Raw genomic sequence first — 25,492 nt, 5'->3', positions numbered from 1 at the left:
TGGATCCATGCTGGTTTTGAACCCGTCCGCCGACGGATCATCCAAACGCCGAGGGTTGTACATCCGCGGTCGCGATGATTTTGCGGGCGAGACACTGCGTTTGTCGTTACTTGTTCGGAATCGTAGGAAGAGGAATCGTTCGAGTAATTTCTGAGTGACTTACTTTTAACGTAACTTGCTCAGGGTCGTATGAAACGCAAGTGTTTGAAGCAATTTCGAGATTGCGAGGGTGCATTGAGTAAGTAACATAGAATTATAGCAGAGAAACATTTTGGATAAAAATTGGCCAACTTTGACTGACGATAACTCCGCGAATAATTATCGTAGAATGATGACTTTGCTTTTAAATTAAAGTTTGAAACCTCTACTTTGAGACACTTTTTCTCGATTTTAAGTTCTATGCACTTGCTACTGTAATTCTTTAAATGCGAGGCCGTGTTTGTCGTATCGAGAATTGCCAACTTCGAAGAAACGCACGGACTTTGCAAAATTTTTCTCGGAGATGCCGTTTACAGAAATATAAAGTTTGATCTTTTCTCTTCAATTTAAAAAAAGAGAGGCGCGGCTGCGATTTTTTCTCGCAAAGTTACAGCATTTTAAAGTAACCCTGCATATTCTTGAGGACCGTTGCGAAAAACCACCCCTTCCGAGTATCGGAATAACGCGCAAACGTCGTTCCTCAGTTAACCCCTTTCGTTAATCAAACGAACTAGATATCTTGGAGATTTTCCGGGTTGATTTTCTGCCTTTAATGTGCGCGAACCATTATTATCGTTTGTATATATCATATTTATTTGTATATACTATATTTATTTTTGTATATGTTACATCTATTTTTATATACGTTATATTTATTTATATTACATTTATTATGGTGAAATAACCATTTTTGACCGTACGGTGAACCGCTCCTACGGATCTTCTGGACCATAGAGTCGCGACATTCTCGAGCGCAAGGGATTAATTGACCATCCGTATTAGAGACATTACTGGACAAAGGGGCGAAAGGAGCGTCCGCAAACTCCGGAAGCGGCGCAGGAGGGAAGAACAACAGGGGGAGGAATTTTTTCGACGCGGCGCGCTCGCAGTTGCCGAGGGCCGAATAAAATCTCGGGGGTTGCAACCCCCGGACCAATCGCGGCGTGCTACGCTGACCCGTAATCCTCCGGGGGTTGGTCAGTCACGCTCGAAACATTATTTTTAATCCCCCGCCGTGCGTCCTCGCGACTATCCGCAACTCTCCGCGGCTCTCCGCGCGCGTTCCCCGTTCCGCAATGCCGCGCGCCCTCCGCGGCACAGGGGGTGAGAGAAGCGATCGCCACGGCTAAATAAACCGGAGGATATTATTTTTCAATTGTCGACGGGCACGCGGACGAACGGCCACCGGCGCCCGTGTGTTTTGTTAGGACGAAATTGAGCGTGATCGCGCGGCGAACGCCAGACAATTTCGCCCGGACGCGCCTCTCCGCGCCCGCCGTTTTATTACCGCCACCGAATCGGCCGGAATCGCTGCTTCGAGAGCGGAAAAAATCGTTCCTCCGAATGTTAAACGCGCGGATATTTTTCGATACAATCCGTTGTCACGATTATTTAGCCGCCGATCCGGCACGAATTTTCTATCGTAGCCGGAGTTCAACGATTTTCCATTCTCGAACTCGAAGCACTCGGTCTTCGACGGGGGGTGTATTCAGGGTTTAAGGGTTTAAGTATTCAGCGATTAAACAGATTTTTTTGTTGATTAACAGTGATTTCGTGAAGATGATTCTGCGAATGATCACTGGTTATATTTATTCGGAGCAATATCTAGATTAATACGGTCCTGTTATTTTTACAATTCGACGCAGATTAGTCGCTTTTGCTTGCACAATCTTGAAATTTATTGCAAAATTTGAGGCATCGGAGACGTCGATTGCAGTCGAATCTGCTTCGTTTCGTTACAGAAATTTGTTGATCTCCGTAAGCGCATAATTAAAAGACACTGTTTCTTTCTTCGGTCCCTTTTTAATCGAACATTTTCAACTGCTCCCTTGAACCCGAATTTCCATACAAAATAAACGAAATCTTCGTCACAACATCCTTTTGACCGTAATTAAATATGGTAAAAGATTTATTCGAAATGATCATTTGTCATTTACTTGACGTACAACTCGCCAATCGGATTCCGTATTTTTCAACAAATCATTGTGAACAATTATATTGCGAGAAATACGTTTCACTCGTCGATCCAACGTCATGCTAATACATACGGCTAACAGATGGATATTCGCCGGAAGTTTCCTTCGGGGAAAAATGTTCGCCGTGGCCGTCGTCGTACGTCCGCCATAGAGGAACGATTCGCAGGGGTGGAAGTCACGTTTCGTCCAATCGGGATCGAGCGTCGCGACGGCAGAAGGGGACGCCGATTCTCTCCGTCGAACGCGCTTCTCCCGACGGCCTGTATTTACCGACGACTCGTTTTTTTTTATCGCCGCGCCAATAAAACGGCCGGATCTCATAGGAGGATTAAAAATAGGGGATGATATTTTGCTAACAAAACGCGGAGCGTGACGATCCGGAGCGGGTCGCGACACCTGCGCGGATTTAGCCAGGTAGGGCATTCGTAGAGAGAAAACAGCGAGCCAATAATGGAGGAGGACTGATCAAATATTGGTCCCCGAGGCTTGGTCAATAATAATGTCAATATTTATATATACATATAGAAAAGATGATGGAATGGACCCGTTCTCGCGCTCGACGGGATAAAAAGCTGCGGAGAAAGTTAATCAAAAACTGCGCGATCAAGATTACTTCAGTGTTTGTCGCATAAACACGTCGAAATACAATTATTGTACACGGCTGTAATTTCATTTAATTTCGAGAATCCTGGATGTCGTTCGCTGGATAGAAAATTTCAATCTTCAGGAGCAAATCGCTTTACAAAAATCTCTAAATCGAACTACGATTTCAGTTCCGATAATAAGAATTCGGTTCCCTTTGCCAGTCGTTCTGACCACGATTTTATAATACTGATCAAATTTGCGTACACACAGACTTAAAATAATGCCTCGTCGTCGAGGAAAATGGAACAAACGTTCTCACAATATTTCTTTTCGCACGCCGGACCGAGAGAGTCGCAACTTCCGCGACTCTTTTCCGCAATCTTCAGGCACTTGCGCGACAATCGAACTTAAATAATCCGACGCAGCATAAGAGTTAGCAGTATTTCTGCGTCGCTTCGGACACGGAAAAGATCGTTAATAACTGGAAATTCGTGTAAGGATCGGCAACCGGACGGATCAACGATCCTCCGCGCTCTGAAATCGATCGTTTCTAAGCAGGGCGGCGGTTGCGAAAATCGTTTCGGCAATCGATGCGGCCGTAGGAATAAAGGCTCGATCGACCTCCCGCGAATGCATTCTCGTCTCGAAGTGTAACGATTTCTTCTCCCGATCTCGAATCGGCTCGAGGGAGCTTCCTCGAGAGTGGCCGAGGCCGACAGTATGCACACGAAGTCGACGACACACGACAGTGACATGCCGGGATCGTGACGAGAAAACCAAACCGAGGACGGTGGCCTCCCCACCCTCGCCGCCTCGTCCCATGCCAAAAGGGATGAGGAGAGAGAACCGAGCAGGAGAGAGAGAGAGAGAGAGAGAGAGAGAGAGAGAGAGGGAGAACCGAGAGGGGGAGAGGGAGAGAGAGAGAGAGAGAATCAGCATCATGGACGAGCCACCGCGCCTATCGTTTACGCCGATCGTTCGAATCGGGAATCGTTCGCGGTTCGGTCCCCTTTGACCAACCGGGGTCCACCCTTTGAATTCGCCGATCGTTTGGAACCGACCATGCTCCCTACGGGATATGACTTTTTCGAAAGAATGTATTTGGTATTGGGAGATCGGCCGGTGGCCGCTGGCTCTCTTCATTCGTGCGTTAACACGTTTCGCTGACGCGTCGGCCATATACGGCATACACAATGCTCTCTGCCCCTGTCGGAATGCTTGTACCGAAAACGCGCCACCTAATCGCAGGATTTCTCCTCGACCGTCCGAATTCTGCGCCGATCCTGCCGCCGCGCCGTTCGCCGAATGTCCGCTCGCTGAATTTTTATTTCGCAATTCAGAGCGCAGCGGCGTTACGAAACGCGGCTCTTAAACGCGTCCATTGATTTGCTGATCGAAAATTTAACCACCGTTCTGCACTTTCGACGAAAGTCTATCGAATTCTCAATCGATCTACAGTAATGTCTCCCTAACCGACGCTTAGATTGTGCAGAAAAATGGACAATTTGGGAACAGGAGATACGATTATTCCGGCTTTGCACCATCGTTGACAATCGATGACTATAAAAACGAGTCGCAAGGCTCCTCTTCCCAAATTGTCCATTTTTGTGGACAATCTGAGCGTCAATTAGAGAGGCATTGCTGTACCTATCGCTCTAATTTATCGAGCGAGATCTGTGCCTCAAAGTAGTTCGCGATAAGACGAAGAGATATTGCAAAAGGTCCTGTAAAATGTTGGGAGATTTCAGAGGTTCTCTCTAAAATTCAAATCCGAATTTATTCGCAATGGAAATATATCATCGCCGAAGCGGGTGCGTTAACTCTGTGCACTCTGTGAAATTTGTCTACGAGCCAGCACCCTTCTGCATTCCTCCAAGCGTACAGATTTCCTCAAAATCCCAGAAATCATTCGCATCGCAAAACATTTAACGCTGAACCTGCCGAGACGCTTGAAACGACCGGTTTCGTGTTCTCTCTTTTTTACAATCGTTGGATTTATAAAGAACAACTTCCATAAATAGCTAATTTCAGGTTCGGCGTTCAACGAGAAAACGCTGCGAAAAGAATTGCAGAAGTCATCCGCCTGCTAGGATTATCGTATCTTCGCTGTCTACAAAAAATCTCCACAGATATATATGTATATATATTTACACATAAAGACACGAAAAAACCGCGTAGCTAGGAATGGACGAGCAGTTTCCTTCGAACCGATATCTGCTTTATTAATTTCAGCCGGTTGTTTCCGGTTGCGGAAAGCAGGCCGGGAGAAGCGGGGACAGTCGATCGAGATCCGAAACGGTCGATGAGATCGGGGAAAGGAAAGAATAACTTACCGCACGCGGTTGTGTCGTCTTCCGAGCACCGATAATCGTGGCCGTAGAGCCACGGCGCGCGGCGCTGCGGACTCGTTCGCGCGGAGACTTTAATGCCGGCAGTGCTCCGATCGAGCGGGAAACGATTACCGTCGCCGCGGATTTGCATCCGTTCGCGACTAATCGCTACAACGTATTTGCCGGGGCATTATCGCGGCTCGTTCGGAACGAGTTACCGGTCCTCCTCCTCCTTCTCCTTCTCCTCCTCCTCTGTATCGGCTCGCGGACAGTTTACGAGCTGCTTAACGTTCGGCAATAAAAACGGTATTGCCTGTCTCGTTCTCTACGGTCCGCGGGACACGGGAGAGGGAACGCTCCGCCGAACAATGGGTAATTAAAGCGGGATTTGCATGGCGGACGCCGTCTCTCCCCCGTGACACACTTCCGATCCCTATCGGCCGATCGGCGAGGCGCGAGAAAAATCGTCGGAAAGTTCAATGCTACATCCTAAATCTTTTCAATACGAGTCGTTCTTCTTTTTCTTTTTTTTTTGCTTAATCGATTTTATTTCGTTGTGCGCGCGTTTCTTCGTGTCCATCTTTTGTTTCTTTTCTTTTTAAATTATGCCCTTCGTGGTCCTTTTGTAAAACCTTAACTTCTCTGCTCTACCAATTTGCCATTTTTCGTTCTACCTGATCGACGCTCAGATTGTCCACGAAAATGGACAATTTGGGAAGAGGAGATACCATTATTCGTTTAAATTTCGATCAAAATGCCCATTTTTGTGTAAGCTGAGCGCCAATTAGGGAGAATTTACTGTATTTTTAAATATATGGGACATCGCGTGCCTTTTATCTTCTAAGCGAAGCTAGAATATTTTATGCACTTCGTGGAGTGCCAAATGCAATTGCGTTTATTTATTTTTCAGCTATTTAGTAATGACTTTATTAATTCGAAGCTTCATCTTTTGGATGATCTAACATTTCTAACTAAAAACTAACATTTTCGACTAAAGGGCTGGGCAGACTATTTCGTCGTTATTTTCGACGATTAAACAAATTCGACTGCCGTGTAAAACGCATCTGGCAATCGTACGATATCAGCCATTCGTTGAATTCAATCTGTCCCTCGTTTCGGAATTTACAGGATGTAGTCGTGCCTATTACGACGGCGGCGTGGAATGTTGAGGATGACTTCCGGTTTGACCTGCGCAACGTTCTACGAACGTCTCTGAAGAATATTATACCATAAAACCGCGGGTCACGGTGCGAACATTCTTCTAAATAGATCCGATCGGTCTTTAATTATTCTCCTAAAGTCTGACAAAGTACCAAGCATTTCTAACAAACTGCTATAAAATGGTGGCCTCGAACGAAGCACGGATTACCAATTCGTAAAGCAACGATATCAACATCCCGATAACTTTCTGTCCAATCCGAAACTGCGAATCCGAGATTTCGCCGGTATCACTTTTGCACCGCGAAGAAAACGCGAAGCGATAGTCGATCGTTGAAAACGCCCGAGGCATTACAATACAAACGCCCATTATACCCACGCGTGCAACCTGTCGGCTCCGATAAAAATGTAGCCACGTACTCTCGGTCGCCGGTAAAAAAGAAAAGGAAAAATCGGTCGAGTATCGCTGTCGAAAAACGTGCGAAGCACGATCGGGCTGTCGAAGAGTTCGCGAATCGGCGTGTAGAAAAAGAAAGAAGGAGAGGGAAGAGGAGGAGGAGGAGGAGGGGAAGAGGACAGTATTAACCGACAATTAGCGGATAGCAGTAATTAACTTATTGGTATGCGACCCGGCTGAAACGGTTTCGCAGCGCCGATCGTTAATTCCTGTTGCGCCGAGGGCGTCGTGACGCTGACGATCCTCAAGGTGTTCGCGCGAGCGCGCCAATCGAAACTATAATTAGCGTGTAATGGTGGGGGCCGGCAGTCCGCGGAATCGGTCGCATAATTGCGGCCAGGAAGAGGAGGCCACGTTCACATACAATATATCGGATGACAGCGCATTCGCAATGCTTTATTCTTAGTCCAGCGACGACACGCCTCATTATGCATAGAGAATCCGCACGCGGCCTGCATAATATGCAAAACTCCTTCCATTACCGTCCACGGGCGAACGTAATACGCCGGCCGAAAGGGTACACGCACGCCGGATTCGACGGGAATAACAGGTCTTCTCCCGATATTATATATCGCGTTTCTACGTGTACGCACACCGTTCCTTCTCTCACCCTGCCCCCCTCGTTCCCCCTTTCGCCCCGCGGCCTTTTTCTCCCCCCGTCCCCCCGCGCCCCGTTCGCGTCGCCGCGCCCCGCGGGAACGCGGAATTTCGAGAAACCGAACGGTACAAACTGTGATTCATCGAGCGGACCAAAGCGTATTCCGCGAACGCGTGAACCTCTGTGTCGCGGCCACCTCTTCCTCTCGGCTTCGTTCGCTGAATTTCGAAATTTAACCCGACCCCTCTCTCGCGAGCATCCGCCAAGATTACCTCGCAGACAGCGCCGCGAACTTTCTTTCCAACATCGCCCGGCCGCTGTTGCGTAATCTGATTTTATTTTAATTCCGCTTGTGTCGCTTTCTTTCCTGCTCACATTTTTTCCTGCGGCATCGCAATCGCGCGCTTGCGCAACGAGCTCGGCCTACGGAATGAACGCGACAACTAATTATTATTATTATATCGACCTTCGCGCGACGAGTTCTTGCCGTTTTGATTTTTTTCTTTCGAAATTCAGCGATTCGCCAGCGTCTCCACAAATTTGACAGCAAATGCTTCCTAATCGACGCTCGGCTTGTAAAATGGAGAATTTGGGAAGAGGAGGTACGATTGTCAATGACCATAAAAACGAGCCGCAAGGCTCCTCCCAAATTGACCGTTTTTGCTTCCAAGCCGAGCGTCAATTAGGGAGAATTTACTGTATTTCACGTTTTCGCCATATAGGGTGACGGAACCGGTTGCTGCACCAATTGCTGCGCCTTTTGTTCGTTTCTCGCGCACAATTGACTTTCCATTTGCCAAACGAGACACGTGAAATTCTTGTATTCTTTCTGGATTAAATAATTTCATGTTTCTTCAGTCGATAAATCGAAAGTTAACTAACTTGCCCGAGAGCAAACCAAAGGCACAGTAACCGGCTCAGCTAGCCCAGCCGTACCAGAATTTTTCTTTTACCGCTCGAATCTCGCTTCGATTCCCGATTCTATTTTTTCCTGGGATCAAAACACGCGTATGAAATTCGTGAAAATATTTTCGTGTCCTCTTCTTCGACCGTCGACGAGAGCACGCGATTCGGCGCGGCGCGGCGCGACAATAAAATTGCGTCGAGGTATTTTATTTCGCTTGGACCACGCTCGTGACTCTGCACAACGGAGCAGCGAGATATTTCCCGCGGAACAACGATCCGGCGAAACGATGGATATCGTTTCCTTCAGTTTTACGAGCGGAGCGAGCGTTTAGAAATCACGCGCGCGCGTGGCAGTTTAAAGTAATAAAGCAGTCGAGCGATGTATCATTGTTTTCCAGTTAGCCGGCCGGCTGCTTTGTATTCAAGTAATTCGCCGGCGTTGTTGTGACATTGTTTCTTAACGATACGGCTTACGCGTTCGGCTCGAACGTAATCCGAGAAAGATCCCGGCGAACGATGTGGTTTATTTAGTTGCGACTGGCACGAGAAAGAAACGAAGAAGCGAAGACCTGCGGTATGTATGTATGTATGTATGTATGTATGTATGTATGTATGTATGTACATACGTAAGATATGTATGTATGCATGTATGTATGTATATCATTGCTTATTACAGCTACGATAGATACGGCCACTAAATCGTTCCTTTCAATAACCGGTTAATTCTTCATACCTGACATTCAATTACGGTATAATCGCCGCAGCGAACAACGAACTATAACGTAGGAGTCCCGAACGAGCGCACACCGTCGAGCATCTCCGAATTATTACGTACATTTCTCGACCGACTTTGAAACGTTCGCCGTTCCGTTGGTCCCTCTCGCACGAGTGACACCGATATACGATTCTTTGTTCGCGATCGACAATTCATTTCTGGCGTATAATTTAGGCCAGAAGATCGTTCGTTCGATCGCGTTCGAGAAATAATTGCTACGACTACTTTTTATACCAGGTTACCGTTTCGTAGCTCCCATTACATCGATGCCAATGTTTCGAGACTGTTAAAACAACTATAAAATAATCCCGAGTGACAGCAGTTATTATTTAAATTACAGTCGCAAGGACAAATGCATCGTTAACACGTTCGCTACCGGCGCGGCGCGGCGTCGCACACGCGCGACGATTTTTTTTTATTTAGCGTGAAAAACATCGAACGAATTTCGCGAGTGGAGTTATTGAAAATTTTGACGCATGGCGTGATACAGTAAATTCTCCCTAAGCGACGATAAGCTTGGAAACAGAAATGGAGAATTTGGGAAGAGAAGATACGATTATTCGAGGCTTGCGCCTCGTTTTTGTAATTGTTGACGATAGGCGACTATAAAAATGAGCCGCGAGGCTCGAATAATGGGCTCAAATAAGCTCTCAAATAATAATAGGCTCTTCCCAAATTCTTCATTTTTGTTTACAAGCTGAAGAAAAATTTAGGGAGAATTTATAGCTTCTTTTTGACAACGTTTTTCTCATATTTAAGGATACGATGCATTTAACACGATAAATACAGTAAAAATAAGAACTATTCCGGTGACTCTGATTAACCTAAATCAATCTAACTTGCTGAAGTACAAAATGAACATCGAAGACGTCGTTATTGACACAGCTGACGGCCACCAAACCTCTCGAATAACTTCTCAGCACGACGATTTCCTGCGCGCCTCTATGCGTGCAAGTTCGCACGTGCCAATTTGCAAGCTGCGTTGAAACGTGCGAGCAAATTTCACATTTACGGAACGGTAATTCTCTAGCCCGGAACGAAAAAGAGGAGGATTTATGGAAAAGAGGCGACGATCGTGACGCCAATAGCCGAAAGCTACCGTCGGTATGCACGCCCTAAGAAATTCACTTAAAAAACGATGAAACGTTCCAGCACCTAATCCGGTAAATCGTCTGGAAACGAGATCGGCGAGGGAAGCGATACATTGTATCGACCGGGATCATGAACCGCGTCGCCGCCCAGCCCCCGGCGAGCTCGCGCAAAAAACCCTCGCCACCCGGCAAACCCGTTATCATCGCCAATTTGCACCACTGTGTTCCACAGCCGAATTTTATTAGATGCGTCTCGGTGATCTGGCCGGAGGTGTTGGCAGAGCCGAGAACGATAAGAGCCGAGGGAGGGCAGAGAGATGCTCGACGAAGGATAAAACGAAAGGAAATCTATTCTAATTTCTACACTTTTTTCTGTGAACGGGCAAGACGGCGCGCGGTCTAATTTTCTGTCAGCAATTTTCTTGCCGATAAAAATTCCAATCACGAGCAGGAAAGCCAATATACATATACAGGTATGCAACAATGTATAATGTTATCGCCGGGCGAAAGAGAGCTCGTCAATTCCGCCGTAAGAACGCGTATAAAACGCGGCGGCGACGTGGCGCGGCGTCGATCGTCCACGAAGATTTTCCATCACATTAGGCGCATTGAAAAAGAAGAAGCGTCGCCGGCCGTGGTTCTCGCGGGCAAAATGAACGCGTCCTCGGCAGGTATTCCCGGCGCGGATCGCTCGGTGATATTTACTGGAACGTTATTAGCATGCCGGCCTGTATATTACGCCGTAATTTGCATCGAGTTTCAGTTGGCAGAAAACAGAGCCGCGCGCGTCGTTAACAACCTTATAATCTCGCGGTCCGCACAGCCGCGGTTCTTTTCTTCCTCCTTTCGTCGCGGCCCGCCGTAATGCTGGGTCCGCGCGGACCCGCGAGAACATTGTTTCAACGGGCTCGCGGCGCTATCAACTCTTTCCTCCGGCTTTTCCTCTTCCGCCAGCTTCCCGCTCTTGTTCCCGATTCTGTAAACACGGGATCGACGAAACGCATCGCTCGCGCGTCGGGTTGCCGATATTTGAGCCGTTTATTTTGAAAGTGGCATAAGTCACTTTGTTTTTAAGTCGATACATTTAAGGGTTTGCGTTTTAACACGTTTCAAAATATGGATGCTAACTTTCGAGAAGATTCACTTGTATTCGTTATCTCAGGATACTGATATTTTTCTCAGTATAAATAATTTCGTATAAACATTAAAAAATCACCACTTTTCATCACGGTAAAGTGACTTATGCCACTTTCACAAAATAAACGGCTCATTTAGTTGGCTGACTATTTATTGCTTGCGGCATTATGCTGGTAGTCTCTGATAGAAATGACATTTTTACACCGTTTCGTGGTTCGATTCGTCGAAATTGTTACGTGCAGCAGAAATCTTAACGATCCGTGACACGGTTTTATCCTCGTTAATGATCTCTGAAACCGGTGGCGAACGAACCAAAAGAAAACAAAAGAGAATAGTCTCGCGCATATACGTTGAAATTATTCGACGATCAAAGTATTCTAATAAAAAAAGGAGAAGAAACGATTGCGCCCGGTTTCCGAATGCAATTACGGGGTACAAAACGATCGTTGATCTGTACAACTTCTACGGGCACCGATGAAGACGTCATCCTGCTGGCGATATGTCTCCTCGTTTATGCGGAGCTGAATAATCGATTTTCACCGCGCAGCTGCAGTCCCGCCGAAGAATTCCTGTGTAAAGCCGAGGCAGAAAATTGTGTATCCACCTTAGAAATTAGTCGAACATATAAAATGTGTAACGAAGGTGACACGTGCGAAACGAGTAACGTCCCCGGTTGATACTGGTACCTTCATGACGCTGTTAGTAGCATTTTAATTGCTTTTCATTTTTAATTGCTCATTGATTCTTTTAATTACTCCGGTATGGTGCTACGTTTAATACATGCAGGGTAATTAACGACACGTGCATGTATGCGTATGTACACGTGTACGTATACATATATACACGTGTACGTATGCGTATATACACGTGTACGTGTACATACGTACACGTATATGTATGTATGTATGTGGCACGAAGGGTCGTTCGTTGGGCCAGACGAGCGACCGCCATTGTCATCCGTGACAACGAAAGCGAAAAGACAGTTCTGTCGTCCGCCGATAGCCAGCAATTAACCGAACGATTTACGGACCCGGCATGGACCTCCGTTTCGGCCATGCTCGACCGATTATTTTGTAAACGCCGCGGCGGACAGGTAAGCGTACAGGCGCCGCGGCCGAGTCTGATTTACTGCTGACCCTCTTTTTCTTTAATTATTCCCGGTTAACGGCGAACCGTGCTCGAGCATCCGAAATTTCGGCGTTATCGCGACCGCCTCCGCGCCGCCGCCATTTTGGATCCGCGCAACTCCATTTTAATTCAGCGCAGTCGACAGATCAATAAATTTGAATCCTCGACGACCTGGGATACTACGCGTCTTGATTGTAACCAGGAAAGAGTTGAGGAAGAAAAAAGACGCGAGTGATTTGAGGGAATAACCGACTGTTAGATGATCCAACCATGCGGGGTATCTCATGATTATGTTAACTCCAGAGACGGAGTGATTCCTCGGGTCATTTGAAGTAACTTTTTCCTCAGCGAAAATGCAATCCGCGGCTTCGTTTACGAGTTATTAACGAAAAACGCTGGCCAATGAGAGGAGAGCTCGGCTGGCGAGAGGCGGGCCGAGCCATCGAGCGGTCGAAGCCCAATTCCGCTGATTGGCTCGGTTACCTAGCGCTAAGCCAGCTCGTCTCTCATTGGTCAGGGTTTTTCGTTAATAACTCGTGAACGAAGCCGCGGATTGCATTTTCGCTGAGGAAAAAGTTGCTTCGAATTATCTCAGGGACACGCTTGTACATTTCCCACTCGTACAATAATTTTTTTTACCAACGCCGAGTCGTGATAAAAATTTCCAGTAATAACTTATCAAGTATAGATGTTATTCTGTCCTGTTCCCTGCGAAGAAAATGGTACGTCAAGGGGTTAAAAAAATTGTTGAATATATTTCTTCGTTCAGGCACAGGCTATTATAAAAATTATGAAAAATTTGCATAAATTCTATCTTGTAATCCTTACTGGAGGCAAATCTGTAACAAACAGTGCCTGTAATATACTATCTTGAAATTATGAGAACGATGTAAGCTTATCAGTCTGCAAAACAAGCTACGCAAAAGTTTGTTCGCCGCTCGACGGTTGAAAGAGGAAGAACGATGCTTTCAAGTCGCTCCTGGTTTTGCGACGGACAATTTTCGTTTTGCATAAAGCTCCGCAGTCGAGTGATTATACGCGTTGCAATAAAAACCAGAAGAACGAGGGAGCAGAGAACTGCGAAAGTTCGAAACGGAGAGGATGTCGGTTGAATTATCGGAGTAGCCGAGCGCGCCGCGACTTGAACCAGTTGGAGGAACCCGCGGCGAGGACGGACGTCGTGGAAACGGAACGACGTCCCGGAAGATCGGCGACGTCGAATAGTTCCACACACCCCCGAACATAGAACCAATTGCAGTCACGACAAACTTGTAATTAATTCGCGGCGAAGAAACGTTATCCGGCCCGGGAATGATCGATTAATCACCGGCGGACCGTACAAATTGATTAAATCGCTTCCCGGCGAGCGTGCAGAGCGATTATAAACGACTCGGCGATGTCCCGGACTAATGAACGCGCTGAAACAGATTAGGGTCAAACCGCGGATTAAGCGGTGTCCACGAAAAAAAAACCGTCGCTTCCGCGAGATCCGCCGGGTTTGGTTTCGGCGCGCCGTCGCGGACGCCCGGCGTCGCGCGGCGTCGCTTCGATTAATCATCGTTCCGTCCTTTCTTCCCGCCTCCTCCCCACCCTCCCCCCTTGATTTTCATTTTCGTTCGACGCGGTCGCCGGCGCCGTTCGTGGATTTATTGGAGAAAGTAGCCGGCGGCCTATCATTTTCCTGCGACACGTCCCGCGGAATCATCAATGTTACGGAGGAACAGGCCGGCATTAATCATCCGCGGGACGCTGATCGAAACCCGAGCCGGCGGGTTTATCGTCTTCCCGCGGTCCTCTAATCAATTAAAGTCGTCGGGCTTGTATCCGCCGCGAAAATCGAGACGATTCGGCCCATTAATCCCGACCAAGACGCTCGAACGTGTGGGAGCGTATCGCTACTCGTATTGTTCGCTTGTCCTCGGCTCTATCGTAAATTCCAGCCGATGGTAATTCTCTTTTTAAGCAAGCCTTTCAGGATCGTTAAGAAAGTCTCTTCTGGCCGAGGTACTTTCAGACGCCCACGCGGTTTAGAGAATTCACGAAGACGAAGAAAATCTTTTCAGAAGCAGAGGATGAAAGCCAGAGGTTTTTAAACATCCTTTCGAAGTAACATTGCTACTAAGATTTTTGTGAAGATCTTTGTTTTAAATAAAGATCTTGTAAGATCTTTTTAAAGATTATTATTAAAAATGAAGATCTCAGAGGGGTTCTTTTAAAGATAAACATTTTATAAGAATTCTTTCAAAGATGATCACCTTGGAAGGATTCTTTTAAATGTTCTTTTAAAAATTATTTTCAAAAATAAAGATCTTGCAAGGATTCTTTCAAAGGTATTTCCAAAAATTCTTTGAAGATTGAAGATCTTACAAGGGGATACTTTTTTTGTGAAAGATATTTTCAAGAATTCTTTAAAAATTGTAAATCTTACTTTCAAAGGTATTTCCAAAAATTCTTTAAAAATTGAAGATCTTACAAGGAGATACTTTGAAAGATATTTTCAAGAATTCTTCAAAAATTGAAAATCTTACAAGGATACTTTCAAAAGTATTCTCAAGAATTTCTCTAAAAATTGAAGATCTCACAAGGATTCCTTCAAAGCTATTCCTTCAAAGATTCTTTCGACGAATTTGATTCGAGTTTCAAGTATCATTGTGCAACTGCGAATCCTCGGGTCTCCATTTGATCGACTTACAATAGATAAAGCGTCGTCTTCTTGTGCAAACACACGGGGCACCGTTCTTGGATCGCGCGGTAGGCGATGATACGGCAAGAATGTAGAGTGTAGAGGGACGCCGTAGCAACAGTTGAACAACAGGTCTTGCTACCCGGTCCTGTTAATTATCGTCGGAACACCGGTACTCGCAGGTCCGTGCGCGCAGTTCCTAGACGTTTCCTTTTGGTTCTGTTCGGTTCCGCTGATGTCAATCATGTCCTCCTTGGTCCGGTCACTTGCTTCTGATTTATAACCGTGTAACAGGTCTTGTTGGTCGCGCTGCCATAGTCCGCGAACAGTCTCTCGGCTCGGCTCGGCTCGGAATTACGCTTGACGGCCGGTTCTGTCTAGCGAACATCGAAAAATCCAGATAACGCTGTGCTGCCAGTCGGAAAATCTTTTCCCGATCAACGTATAGATCATTTCGGTGGGCGCTCATTTGCATCGGCCGGTGTAATAGCTGGCTTAATGGCTTTCGAATTACGTATCCTCGCGAGGAAAATCGGCCGGTGACGCTCGCTTTTTTTACCTTCGTTCGCGCGGAAATACCGCGGCCGAGCGAATAGTCTTTTTTTCGCGTATTCGATCATGGAAATCGCGACGTTGTATCGTACAGTTCGTATAAAATTCGAAATAACGTTCTATCGGCACGCGCGATGTTCTGAAACCGCCGAGATGGTATTTCCACGGGTCGAGTTGAACTTCGTTTCGATCGCGACAGATTCGAAGAAACTGGTTTCGCCGGGATATTTGGAATGCAAAAGAGATCGAGCATCGTCCGCTATGATAAATTCGAATTCTTCGGTTTCGGTTTAATTGAATTACTTTCGCGGCGATTTTTCGCGCCGATCGCCGATAGCTAACGCGTTAAGCCACGGCTAAATATAAATTTCAACGTAATCGGCATCCTCGGCGCGAGCGTATTTCGAGGCTCTTATTACGATACACTCGAGATACCGTGCTTTCGCATTAATTCCGTTCAATTTGTTCCCCGTTCCGCGCATCCGACTTGCAACGTATTCTTAATTGAATATTAACGAGCAATATTAATCCCGCGGAAGAGACGAATGGCATCGGCGCGGCACGAAAGTCCCGCTTAGCAAATTACATTTCCCGAAAACATCGATGACAATCGTCCAGAAGCCGAAGCGATCAGGGTTCCCGCATTGTCCACCTGCCTTGTCGTATCGCGAGACTCTCATCTGTTTTGTTAATAGGACGTCTTTTAATTGCACGTGGCTAACGCACCGCGTCCACGGTAATTGCGATGCTGCCGGAGGCTCGCTGCCCGACGGCCAATAAAAAAACGCTATAAAAGTGCGTTTGCATAATGCCTACGACGCGGCTGGCGGCCGCGAACCGGGGAAAACAGAAGCAGCCTCTTTCATTTAGACGCCCATCAAATTATTTACGATTAAGTTGCTGCGTAAATATAATTAAAAATTGCGTGTCAGTTATCGCCGCGCCTAATATCCTCTTTTCACGAGAGGAATCGAGGTGCTTCCATTAATTACAATTTTGTAGGAAGTTGTTAACGGGCTGCTGCGATCGTTCGAGAATTTCAAGAACATTTATTTTCAGGTAATTCGATGCCGATTAACCGTCGTTAGCAAACTTTTACTTTATTATTATTAATTTTGTTACATTATATTGTATTATTTTATATGGTATATCATTTTATTGTATTTAATTTTATCGTATTATCGAGTTTATCTTTTTAGATTACTTTCGAGGAGTTAAGAGGAAACAGACGCACGAATATTTATAACTTTTGAGAACGAACTTCGACGCGGCTGAAACTTTTTTCACAGGTACTTCCAACTGTCTTATTCAACCTGATAAAAAGTGAAAAATTTTCCTGCAGTCGTTACGCCGTAAAAAAATATCTGAAAGACGTCTCTCGATGTTTCCATAGTTCAAATGTCTAATAATCGCGAGAGTGGCACGAACAGACGGGTCTGCGGAGACCCGGCCAGTGCGATCGATGAAGCCCACCGACCGATGGCGTGCAAATGGCAACGATCGTCGCGAATTTCACGAGCACGGCAGGGATCGGTTCGTGCCTCGCGAGTGGAAAACCGAACGAAAACGGCTGCGTGATCGCGATTCGCCGCCTCGAACCACGGCTAATGTATTCGCCGGGTAATTGCGGGACTAATCGCACGTAATTAGGCCCCTAATGAGGGCCACCGGGTCGCGTGTAACGCACGCTCCGCTTTATGAATCCGAACAAGCGCGAGAACAAGGCGCGCGGTGCCCTTGCAGCGCGCGTGTTACTATATTCGAGAGAGCCGAGACGCCGAGACGCCGAAAGAGAGAGAGAGAGAGAGAGAGAGAGAGAGAGAGAGAGAGAGAGTCGGCTGCGAGAAACCGGCGAGATCGAGCCGCGCGCAAACCGCTAATTAAGGAGCGTCTGCGCGTTGATTGGCCGCCGGTCCGACCGATTAGAATCGTCTTTGTTCAAATTGTTTTATAACAGTGTTTATCCCTCCGGCGGTTTATTAATTGCGGCGCGACCGCCGGCTAATTAATCTTCGCCCGGGAAAGTCAACAATGCGTTTGCGATTCATCAATGGACACGGGTCATTAATGGAACCTGTCGACATCCGTTGCCGGTTTTATTAATCGATTCGCCGGCGAGTCGACTACCGTGTTCGAATCACGCGTCGATCATTTATACGCGAAAGTCCGTTAAAACAAACACGCCGTTAATGTCTCTCAACCCTTTGCGCTCGAGCGGCGACCTCGAGACACCGCTGAAATCGTTATACCACGTTTCAAGATCATTTTTATAGCATCAAAGTTCAGATTTAAAATATCGTTAAAAGTGTAACCGTTGTACCAGTCGCGAGACTCAATTTTGTATGCGTAAAATGCGCTTCGTCGTATAAAATGGTAATTATTATAAGTCGGAAAAATTATTTTAGATTTACAGTTAAAACGGCTTCGAGCGAAAAGGGTTACACGCAGATACAGTTCGATAAATCCTATAAAAGTCTGATCGTTGGTTCGCCGATGATATCGGCGCTGTTCTCGAATTGTTTCGAGCAAATATTTATCACGATCTTTTAGTCGATTATAATATTGTTAAATATCATTACATATTTATTCGAACGAATTTGCTAACCGACTCTTCTGACGCGGAACAGCATCGAATAATTTACAACTCGAAGCGAACGGTCACCGAGGTCCGTTTTCCGCGCGAAAACGGCTGTCGGCCGTTCGCAAGAGGGTCCCCGCAAATTGAAATAAATTTCCGCGAGTCGGCTAGATTTGAATTGTAGCCGGCGAGGCGGTCCCATTAAGCTGTTCCCGAGAAATAGAAGCGATTCGAACGGTCGCGCGCCGAAAGCCGCCGGAGCGGCGAGGAATTATGTGACATCGGCAATCGGAGGGGGGTCGTAAAAAGCCGGCGAATAAACTGATTTAAATGTTTACCTTGCTTATCTGCCGCAAATTGCAAGCGTGCATAATAAGTTTAATTAACGGTCGAGTTAAGAGCCGACTTCTACAACGTTTAACACGCAACCAGCTGCCGTTCGGAGGGCCTCGGAGCGGCCGCGCCCGGGGGATGCAAATCGGTGGTTGCGCTCGACTTGTACAATGTTAATTAAGCTCGGAACATAACTTTAACGGGCCAATCTTTTCTAATCTCACGGCCGGCAGAGCCAACCAGTTTTCTCCAGCGGGGAAACGTCGTACGGGAACACGTTCGCTCCGAGCTTTTGTCCACGATACGGACGGATTAAAAAGTAAATCATACGCCTCCTCGACCCACACGGAGAGCCACGTGAGCGTGCAATAAGAACCGTATTAGCGGTGCGCGGCTCCGCGTGCCGTCAAGTAATCCACTGATAAGAGAGAATTTATTTGGAAATGCTTTCACCGTTCCGGAAACCTCCAGCGAAGAGTTTAGAACCGATGTAAGACGTTTTAGACGCGTCGTCGAGTCCGCCAGAATGTCCAACACTGATCTGTTAATTAGTATTTTTGTAATTCGATGAAATCTGTTCATTATACGACTATTATATTATATTATATATATTATTATATATATTATTATTATTATATATACTATATTGTAGTATATATTATTATAATTATATACATATACTGTGTATTATAGTGTTCACATTATTATTATTATATATACTATATTATAGTACATATTATTATTATTATATATACTATATTGTAGTATATATTATTATAATTATATATACTGGGGTGTTATAATACATATTATTATTATTACATATACTGTATTATAGTACACATTATTATTATTATATATACTATATTGTAGTATATATTATTATAATTATATATACTGGGGTGTTATAATACATATTATTATTATTATATATACTGTATTATAGTACATATTATTATTATTATTATATATATACTATATTATAGTACATATTATTATTATTATATACACTATATTGTAGTATATATTATTATAATTATATATACTGGGGTGTTATAATACATATTATTATTATTACATATACTGTATTATAGTACACATTATTATTATTATATATACTATATTATAGTACATGTTATTACTGTATACAAATATGTATATAATAGTTACCGATTATCTCCTCGTCCCAAATTGTCAATTTTTATGTACAGCCTGAGGGTCAATTAGGAAGAATTCACAATAATTAGCAACTGCCTAAATATTGCTTCATCAGACTTCGAACTCCTCATTTAAGGACCACAGTCCGTCCTCCTAGATATTAAATGTTCGACAAACCTCCCTCCACCTCGCCAAGATGCATCTCCTAATGCACCCCGATCCTAACGGGGGTAGAATTAGAAAGCGAAACCCGTTCGTGCGAGAAACAACGCGAACGAAGCAGACTGTTGAAATTCCGCGGGGTGTCCGAAGTGAGACCGAGATTGTCGGCTGGCAAGAGGGTGATGGGGAGGGTTGTAGTCGCGTCGAAAGCCAGTTTCCAAGATGGCGTCGTTCCTCCATTCTCCTCGATTCACAATGCCACCCTCCTGCTTGCTCCCCTCTGGCTCTTTCCCTTTTTCGGAGCGTGTTACGCCCATGGAATACGTAACGCGACGCCCGTGATATATGCACGTAATGCATCTGGAGCGTCCGGCACGCACTTTCTCGCACACGCGCTCGCGAATCGCGTGCGTAATGCGCGCCGAGCCGAGCCGAGCCGAGCTTGCGTCGAGCAAGCGTCGCGCCGAGCCGAGCCGAGCCGCGACGGAATACGCGGTTCGGCACCCCTCGTGTCCCCCAATTAGCATATCAATCCCCTCGTTATTCGGAGCCGAGCCCCGGCTCGTTGGGAACGTGGCGTTAAGGGCTGAAGGCTACTCTCCACGATCGGCCGGCGAGGAATGCGTGTTGCGTAACCTTTCAAATAAATTTCGCGCAACTGCCTCTTACGTGTTGCAACGTACGATGAAAACGTTGGGCAATTTGTTTGTCAGCCGGGTGGCTTACGAGCGGATGTCATGCCCCGGCGTCGTTGGAAAATTTCATTTCTCGATGCGCCGGGCTAATTATGTCGATGGATACGATCGCTGATCTCTCGATAAATTGATCGCCCGAATTTTCGGGGTCGCGCGTTCCGCCTTGCTTTCGCCCTTTTCCTCTTCCGCCGTGCCTTTTTTGTTTGTAAAAAACGACTGAATAAAAGAATTGATTTTTAGCGTTCAATGTTCCACGACGCGGATCGTTTTAATTCGAGTTTCGGTGTCCGAAACTAACCTGGAAGAAAGCTTTCGTTGCCCGCTTTTTTGGGTGGGGGGGAGGCGTTTAGGCAAATTGTGCGTTGTCCGATCATCGTCGTCCGTTTCCACTAGCTTGAACCAAAGAACCGTGCTCGAGCAAGTTAATCGATGATTAGAACGGGCTTCGAAGGGCGACCCGCGATACAGTGCGTGAGATAAACGCGGAATTTTGTCTGTGTACCCGATAATTGACTGCTCGCTCTCCTAAACGATATAATTTGAGGCCGGCCGGGCTCGTTCGCACCCTCGCCGAGTAATTACTCAGTTAATTATCGTGCAATTATCTCCGGCAGGATCCTAGGCCGCGAACGTTTCCAGCAATCCCCTTGATTAAAAAGAAAGATCGAATAAATCTCGGAACAGAATCCGCAATCTACGATCTCAGATCCGTAATCTGGCAATTGAATGCAATAACCGCTCCACGTGTAAGCAAACTTCGATGAGATTTATTCGCTGGAAAGATTTATGGTTCTCGAAGTTTCAGCGAAAATCTCTGCTAAAATGTTTAGACACTTTCGTCCATTAGCCGACCTGGAAATTAACAGCTTCGAACAGGATGTCGATCGTTTGCTCCATGATGTACGGACGTCTATTGCAATCTATCGTGATCTATTTCAATCTATTCTAATCTATTGTAATCTATTGTAATTTATTATAATGTATCGTAATCTACTGTAATTTACAATCTACTATTATTTCAATTTATTACAATCTATTGTAATCTATTGTAATTTATTATAATGTATCGTAATCTACTGTAATTTACAATCTACTATTATTTCGATTTATTATAATCTATTGTAATCTATTGTAATTTATTGTAATCTATTGTAACCTATTGTAATCTATTATAATTTATTATAACCTATTGTAATCTATTATGACCTATTGTAATCTATTATGATCTATTATAATCTATAATACATATACATATCGTAAATATACGTCCGCAGCAGCGGAAGCGTTAATCGAAAGTCACAGAGTCGCCTATCTATTAGAGGACAGGTTCTCGATGAAACGACGAACGAAGAAGACGGGTTACAAGATCGAGGCCTAATTATCACCTGTCCCTTTCTACGGATATTTACGCCGTGATCCGAGAAAATGGCGGCAAATTCGCGACTCGATTACAGGACACCACGTACCTGCGTTTCCGTCAACGAGAGCGCCTGCGCCAGCTGCTTCCTTTCGGCGCCGACCACGTAGTGATTTTTCTCGAACGCGTGCTCGAGCTTCAGCAATTGGCTGGGGCTGAACGCCGTCCTTATTCTCTTCGGCTTCCTGAACGGTTGCAGAAGGAACCCGGGGATGTCGGGACCTGAAACAATTTTCTTCGCTAAAGAAACAGCGCCGAGAACCAACTGTTCCGCCACGGTCCATAGCGTCGTCTTAACGCCGAGCCGGGCAAATAAAGTAACGTTCTCGATGCTTTAAAAAAAAAGATAAGCTTGAATTTATGTAAACATCTTTGCGATATTTTTATTATAATTTATCCTTAACCCTTTCATAGGCATTAAAAAAGCAAGCTACCCACGCCAAGCACAAATACGCCCACAGTTGAAATGTGCTGCCATCTTGAAAATTCATATCGTGTCCATGAAAGGGTTAAATCAAAAAGTTTCTATGAACGAATCATAAAAATTTTTATTTTAAGACAAATATGAAATTGTGCGTTTCAACTCGCACTGCAGGTTTAGCGTCAGATTAACAGCAATTTATCTTCGCGGATTAACCCTTTGTGTTGTAAAACGTTTCAAAATAATTTCAACGTTATCAGTGTTTATATCATGAAAACTGTCAAAAGTCGTACGAAATGGAAATACCGTAGGTCGGAAATGCTAGAGTAATGTCTCTCTAATTGACGCCCAGGTTGCGCACAAAACTGGACAATTTGGGAAGAGGAGATACGATTATTCGAGCCTTGCGGTCTATTTTTACAGTTATAAATTGTCCACAATTATAAAAACGAGCCGCAAGGCTCTGACAATCGTATCTCCTCTTCCCAAATTATCAATTTTAGTGGACAATCTGAGCGTCAGTAAGGAAGACATTACTGTACTTCGAATTCGGGGTTTAAAAATGGTTCCGAGCGCAAAGGGTTAAATCGCAGGGGGGTGAAACGGGTGGCCGCGTGTGATCGCGACGATTCCGGCCAATTAATTAGGGCCTAATTAATTTTGGAACGCGGTCATCGCGGATCCTGTCGGCGCGTCGTCACGAGGGTGAGTAACGACACGCGAGGCGGGCCGATCCGCTCGCGAGGCGGACCGATATGCATATAACCGAGGAGAAAACGAGCCGCACGAGTAGCTAGAAGTCCGCTCGGGTAATTGAGTATTCCGCCTCGAAAGAGTCATGTCGATCGACCGATACCCACGTCTGCCGGAAGTCGGCCGAGGATACTTTGCCCGGAAAGCTCGCCACGATAAATCGCTCGATCCTCGCCGCTGGCTCGAGGCCGAGGCCGAGCCGGCCCTGCCTCCGCGATCCCCCTTGAATTCCAAATTTTCCGAGGATCGTTGATCTTTCGTTGTCTCCACCGTTTGCCGATCGAGAACCGCCGATCCCCGGTACGCTGCACATTTTTCGCGTCAGACAATTTCTGTTTCTTTACGCGCAATTTCGAAACAAAAATGGACAATCTTGAAAGAGCGGAATAACAATTATTCGAGCCTTACGATTCATTTTTATAGTTACCGATTGCGAATAATTGTAAAATCTTCTTCCCAAAAAAATTAGGAAAATTAGGGAGACTTTACTGTACTCTAATTTCTAGATTTCGACAGCAGGAGAATGAAATTTTCTTTATTTATTCAGATAATAATTTGCTGGTAATTATCTGCTGTTCTCCTAGATTGTCCTTTTTTGTTTACAAGTTCAGTGATCATTCAAGAGAATTTACTCTACCCGTTTTCAGTAGATTATTAACGAAATATTTGTCGCGAGTCCGACTCGTTGCTACAGTGCAAGAGGTTAAAAATAAATGCATAGACTCCTCGGAGAATTGATCTGGAATGTTTCACTGGAGAAACACAATTATAACTAAATATTTTACAACGTCCCCTCGATATATCTTAAACTAGTTCGGAGAACGATAAACAATTTTAGGGAATAAAAATCGTCGTTGATCGCTGGACGATCGAAAACAGTGCGAAACATAGAAACAAAATTAAATTGGAACGAAAGCAAAAGGAGTAAATAATTCTCGCAGGTTTCTCTCGCAGTGGATCGATATCGTTGAGCGCTGTTAATAAACGCTGTTCCACGAGATTCTTGATATAAATAGCGAAATTGGAAAGAAAGCGGCGCGACGCGGTGGCCAGGGAGGATCGGTAAAACGATCGAGAACCGCCCGGCCCGGATCCAGCCCGCGACGTCCTCAATGATCGCATTGCTATGCAAAGGCTCGGGCAAATGGTTGAAATGTTAACTGGGTCTTTAGGCGCACGCACGGTACGCATATCTCGTTGGCAGAAGGTCGCCGGCGATGCCCGCTTTAATGGCCACATCACGTATGCACGCGTAAGCCCCGAGTAAGATGCGTTTCCACGTGCGAGCATTCTTACGAGCGCCGCGTAAGTTACATTCCTCCATCCTTGATGGATCGCCGCTGCCTTGGCCGGCTGTAAACAATGGCTCGGCGATCCCGATCGAGGGACGATCGCTTGTCACCGGCACGATCGATCCTGTCGTTCTATGAAGACCCACCTACGCCGCATAGCTTCCATACCTCTCGCTCCGCGACCAGGGCTTCGATCGCTTCCAACTAAATCCTACTGGAAAACTTTGTCGAGTTCTCTCGGCTCTGATTTTCTTACCGGAGCCTGTCGGCGCTTTCACCGCCGCGCCAGCAGCCTCGAAAACTCGGTGAAATTTGAGCAGTTCGTCGAAGGCTGAAACTACCGAGCTTGAGTCGATTCGATGTAAAGATTAAGTTGTTAGCTTCTATCATTTTTATTGTAACGTATAGACTGCGAGTTTTATGCGTTTATGCGAAAATTCAGTACATAGTTGCTAATCAAAATGATTAAATGATTAAAATAATTCAGAAATGTCGATGTACTATTTTTAATTTATTGCTGAAGAAAGAAAGAAAGAAAGAGCTTTAATTTCCATTTATATTCCATTTGTATCCACTTATTCATTCGATTTAATTTCGCATCAAAATCCGCAGCCTAATAATATATGCTTGCATCAAGTAATTTGATCAATCATTTTCTACGAAATAGTCTTCAGAATTTCAGCAACTTTCAAAGAACAAATGTGAAAAATATGTTTCGAAGATCGTCGAATTGTCGTCTGAAACGCGTCGGTCTTAAACTAGCGTCTGAAATTAGCGTATCCTTTTCGGTTCCAGTTTGTTAACCCTGTTTCAAATGGCATTGGTTCTGCAGCGTACTTCAGTTCCAGAGATAATGGGATCGCGCGTCCCGGTGTTAAATGTCACATTCATTTACGTAATGCTAGAACTATAGACGATCGTGTGTAACGCGTGGCTATCTATTTTTACCGGATCCGGCGCGATTGAAACCAAAAGAGGAATGTTTTCGCGTTAATTCGGTCGCACGATGCAGCGGCAACGAAATCATTTTCAGCCGAATCTAGAATTTGATTTCCATTATGTTTCCATAGGTCTGCGATGCAGCCTGCGGGACGGCGTTCGCTTGAAAT

At 45.4% G+C, this 25,492-nt stretch overlaps 1 protein-coding gene across 1 annotated transcript in view; it reads right to left on the bottom strand.

Moving 5' to 3' along the window:
- Nucleotides 1-25,492, bottom strand: part of LOC117218178 (uncharacterized) — a 56,627-nt gene that overhangs the window by 11,106 nt on the left and 20,029 nt on the right. The window contains exon 2 of the mRNA XM_076520603.1: nucleotides 21,967-22,139. Within this exon, the coding sequence (XP_076376718.1) occupies nucleotides 21,967-22,139 (173 nt within the window). The remainder of the gene's footprint in view (nucleotides 1-21,966; nucleotides 22,140-25,492) is intronic.

The sequence above is a fragment of the Megalopta genalis genome, chromosome 3, assembly GCF_051020955.1.
Source record: "Megalopta genalis isolate 19385.01 chromosome 3, iyMegGena1_principal, whole genome shotgun sequence".
In the NCBI taxonomy this organism is placed as follows: Eukaryota; Metazoa; Arthropoda; class Insecta; order Hymenoptera; family Halictidae; genus Megalopta; species Megalopta genalis.
This window is presented reverse-complemented; position numbering and strand designations above follow the sequence as displayed.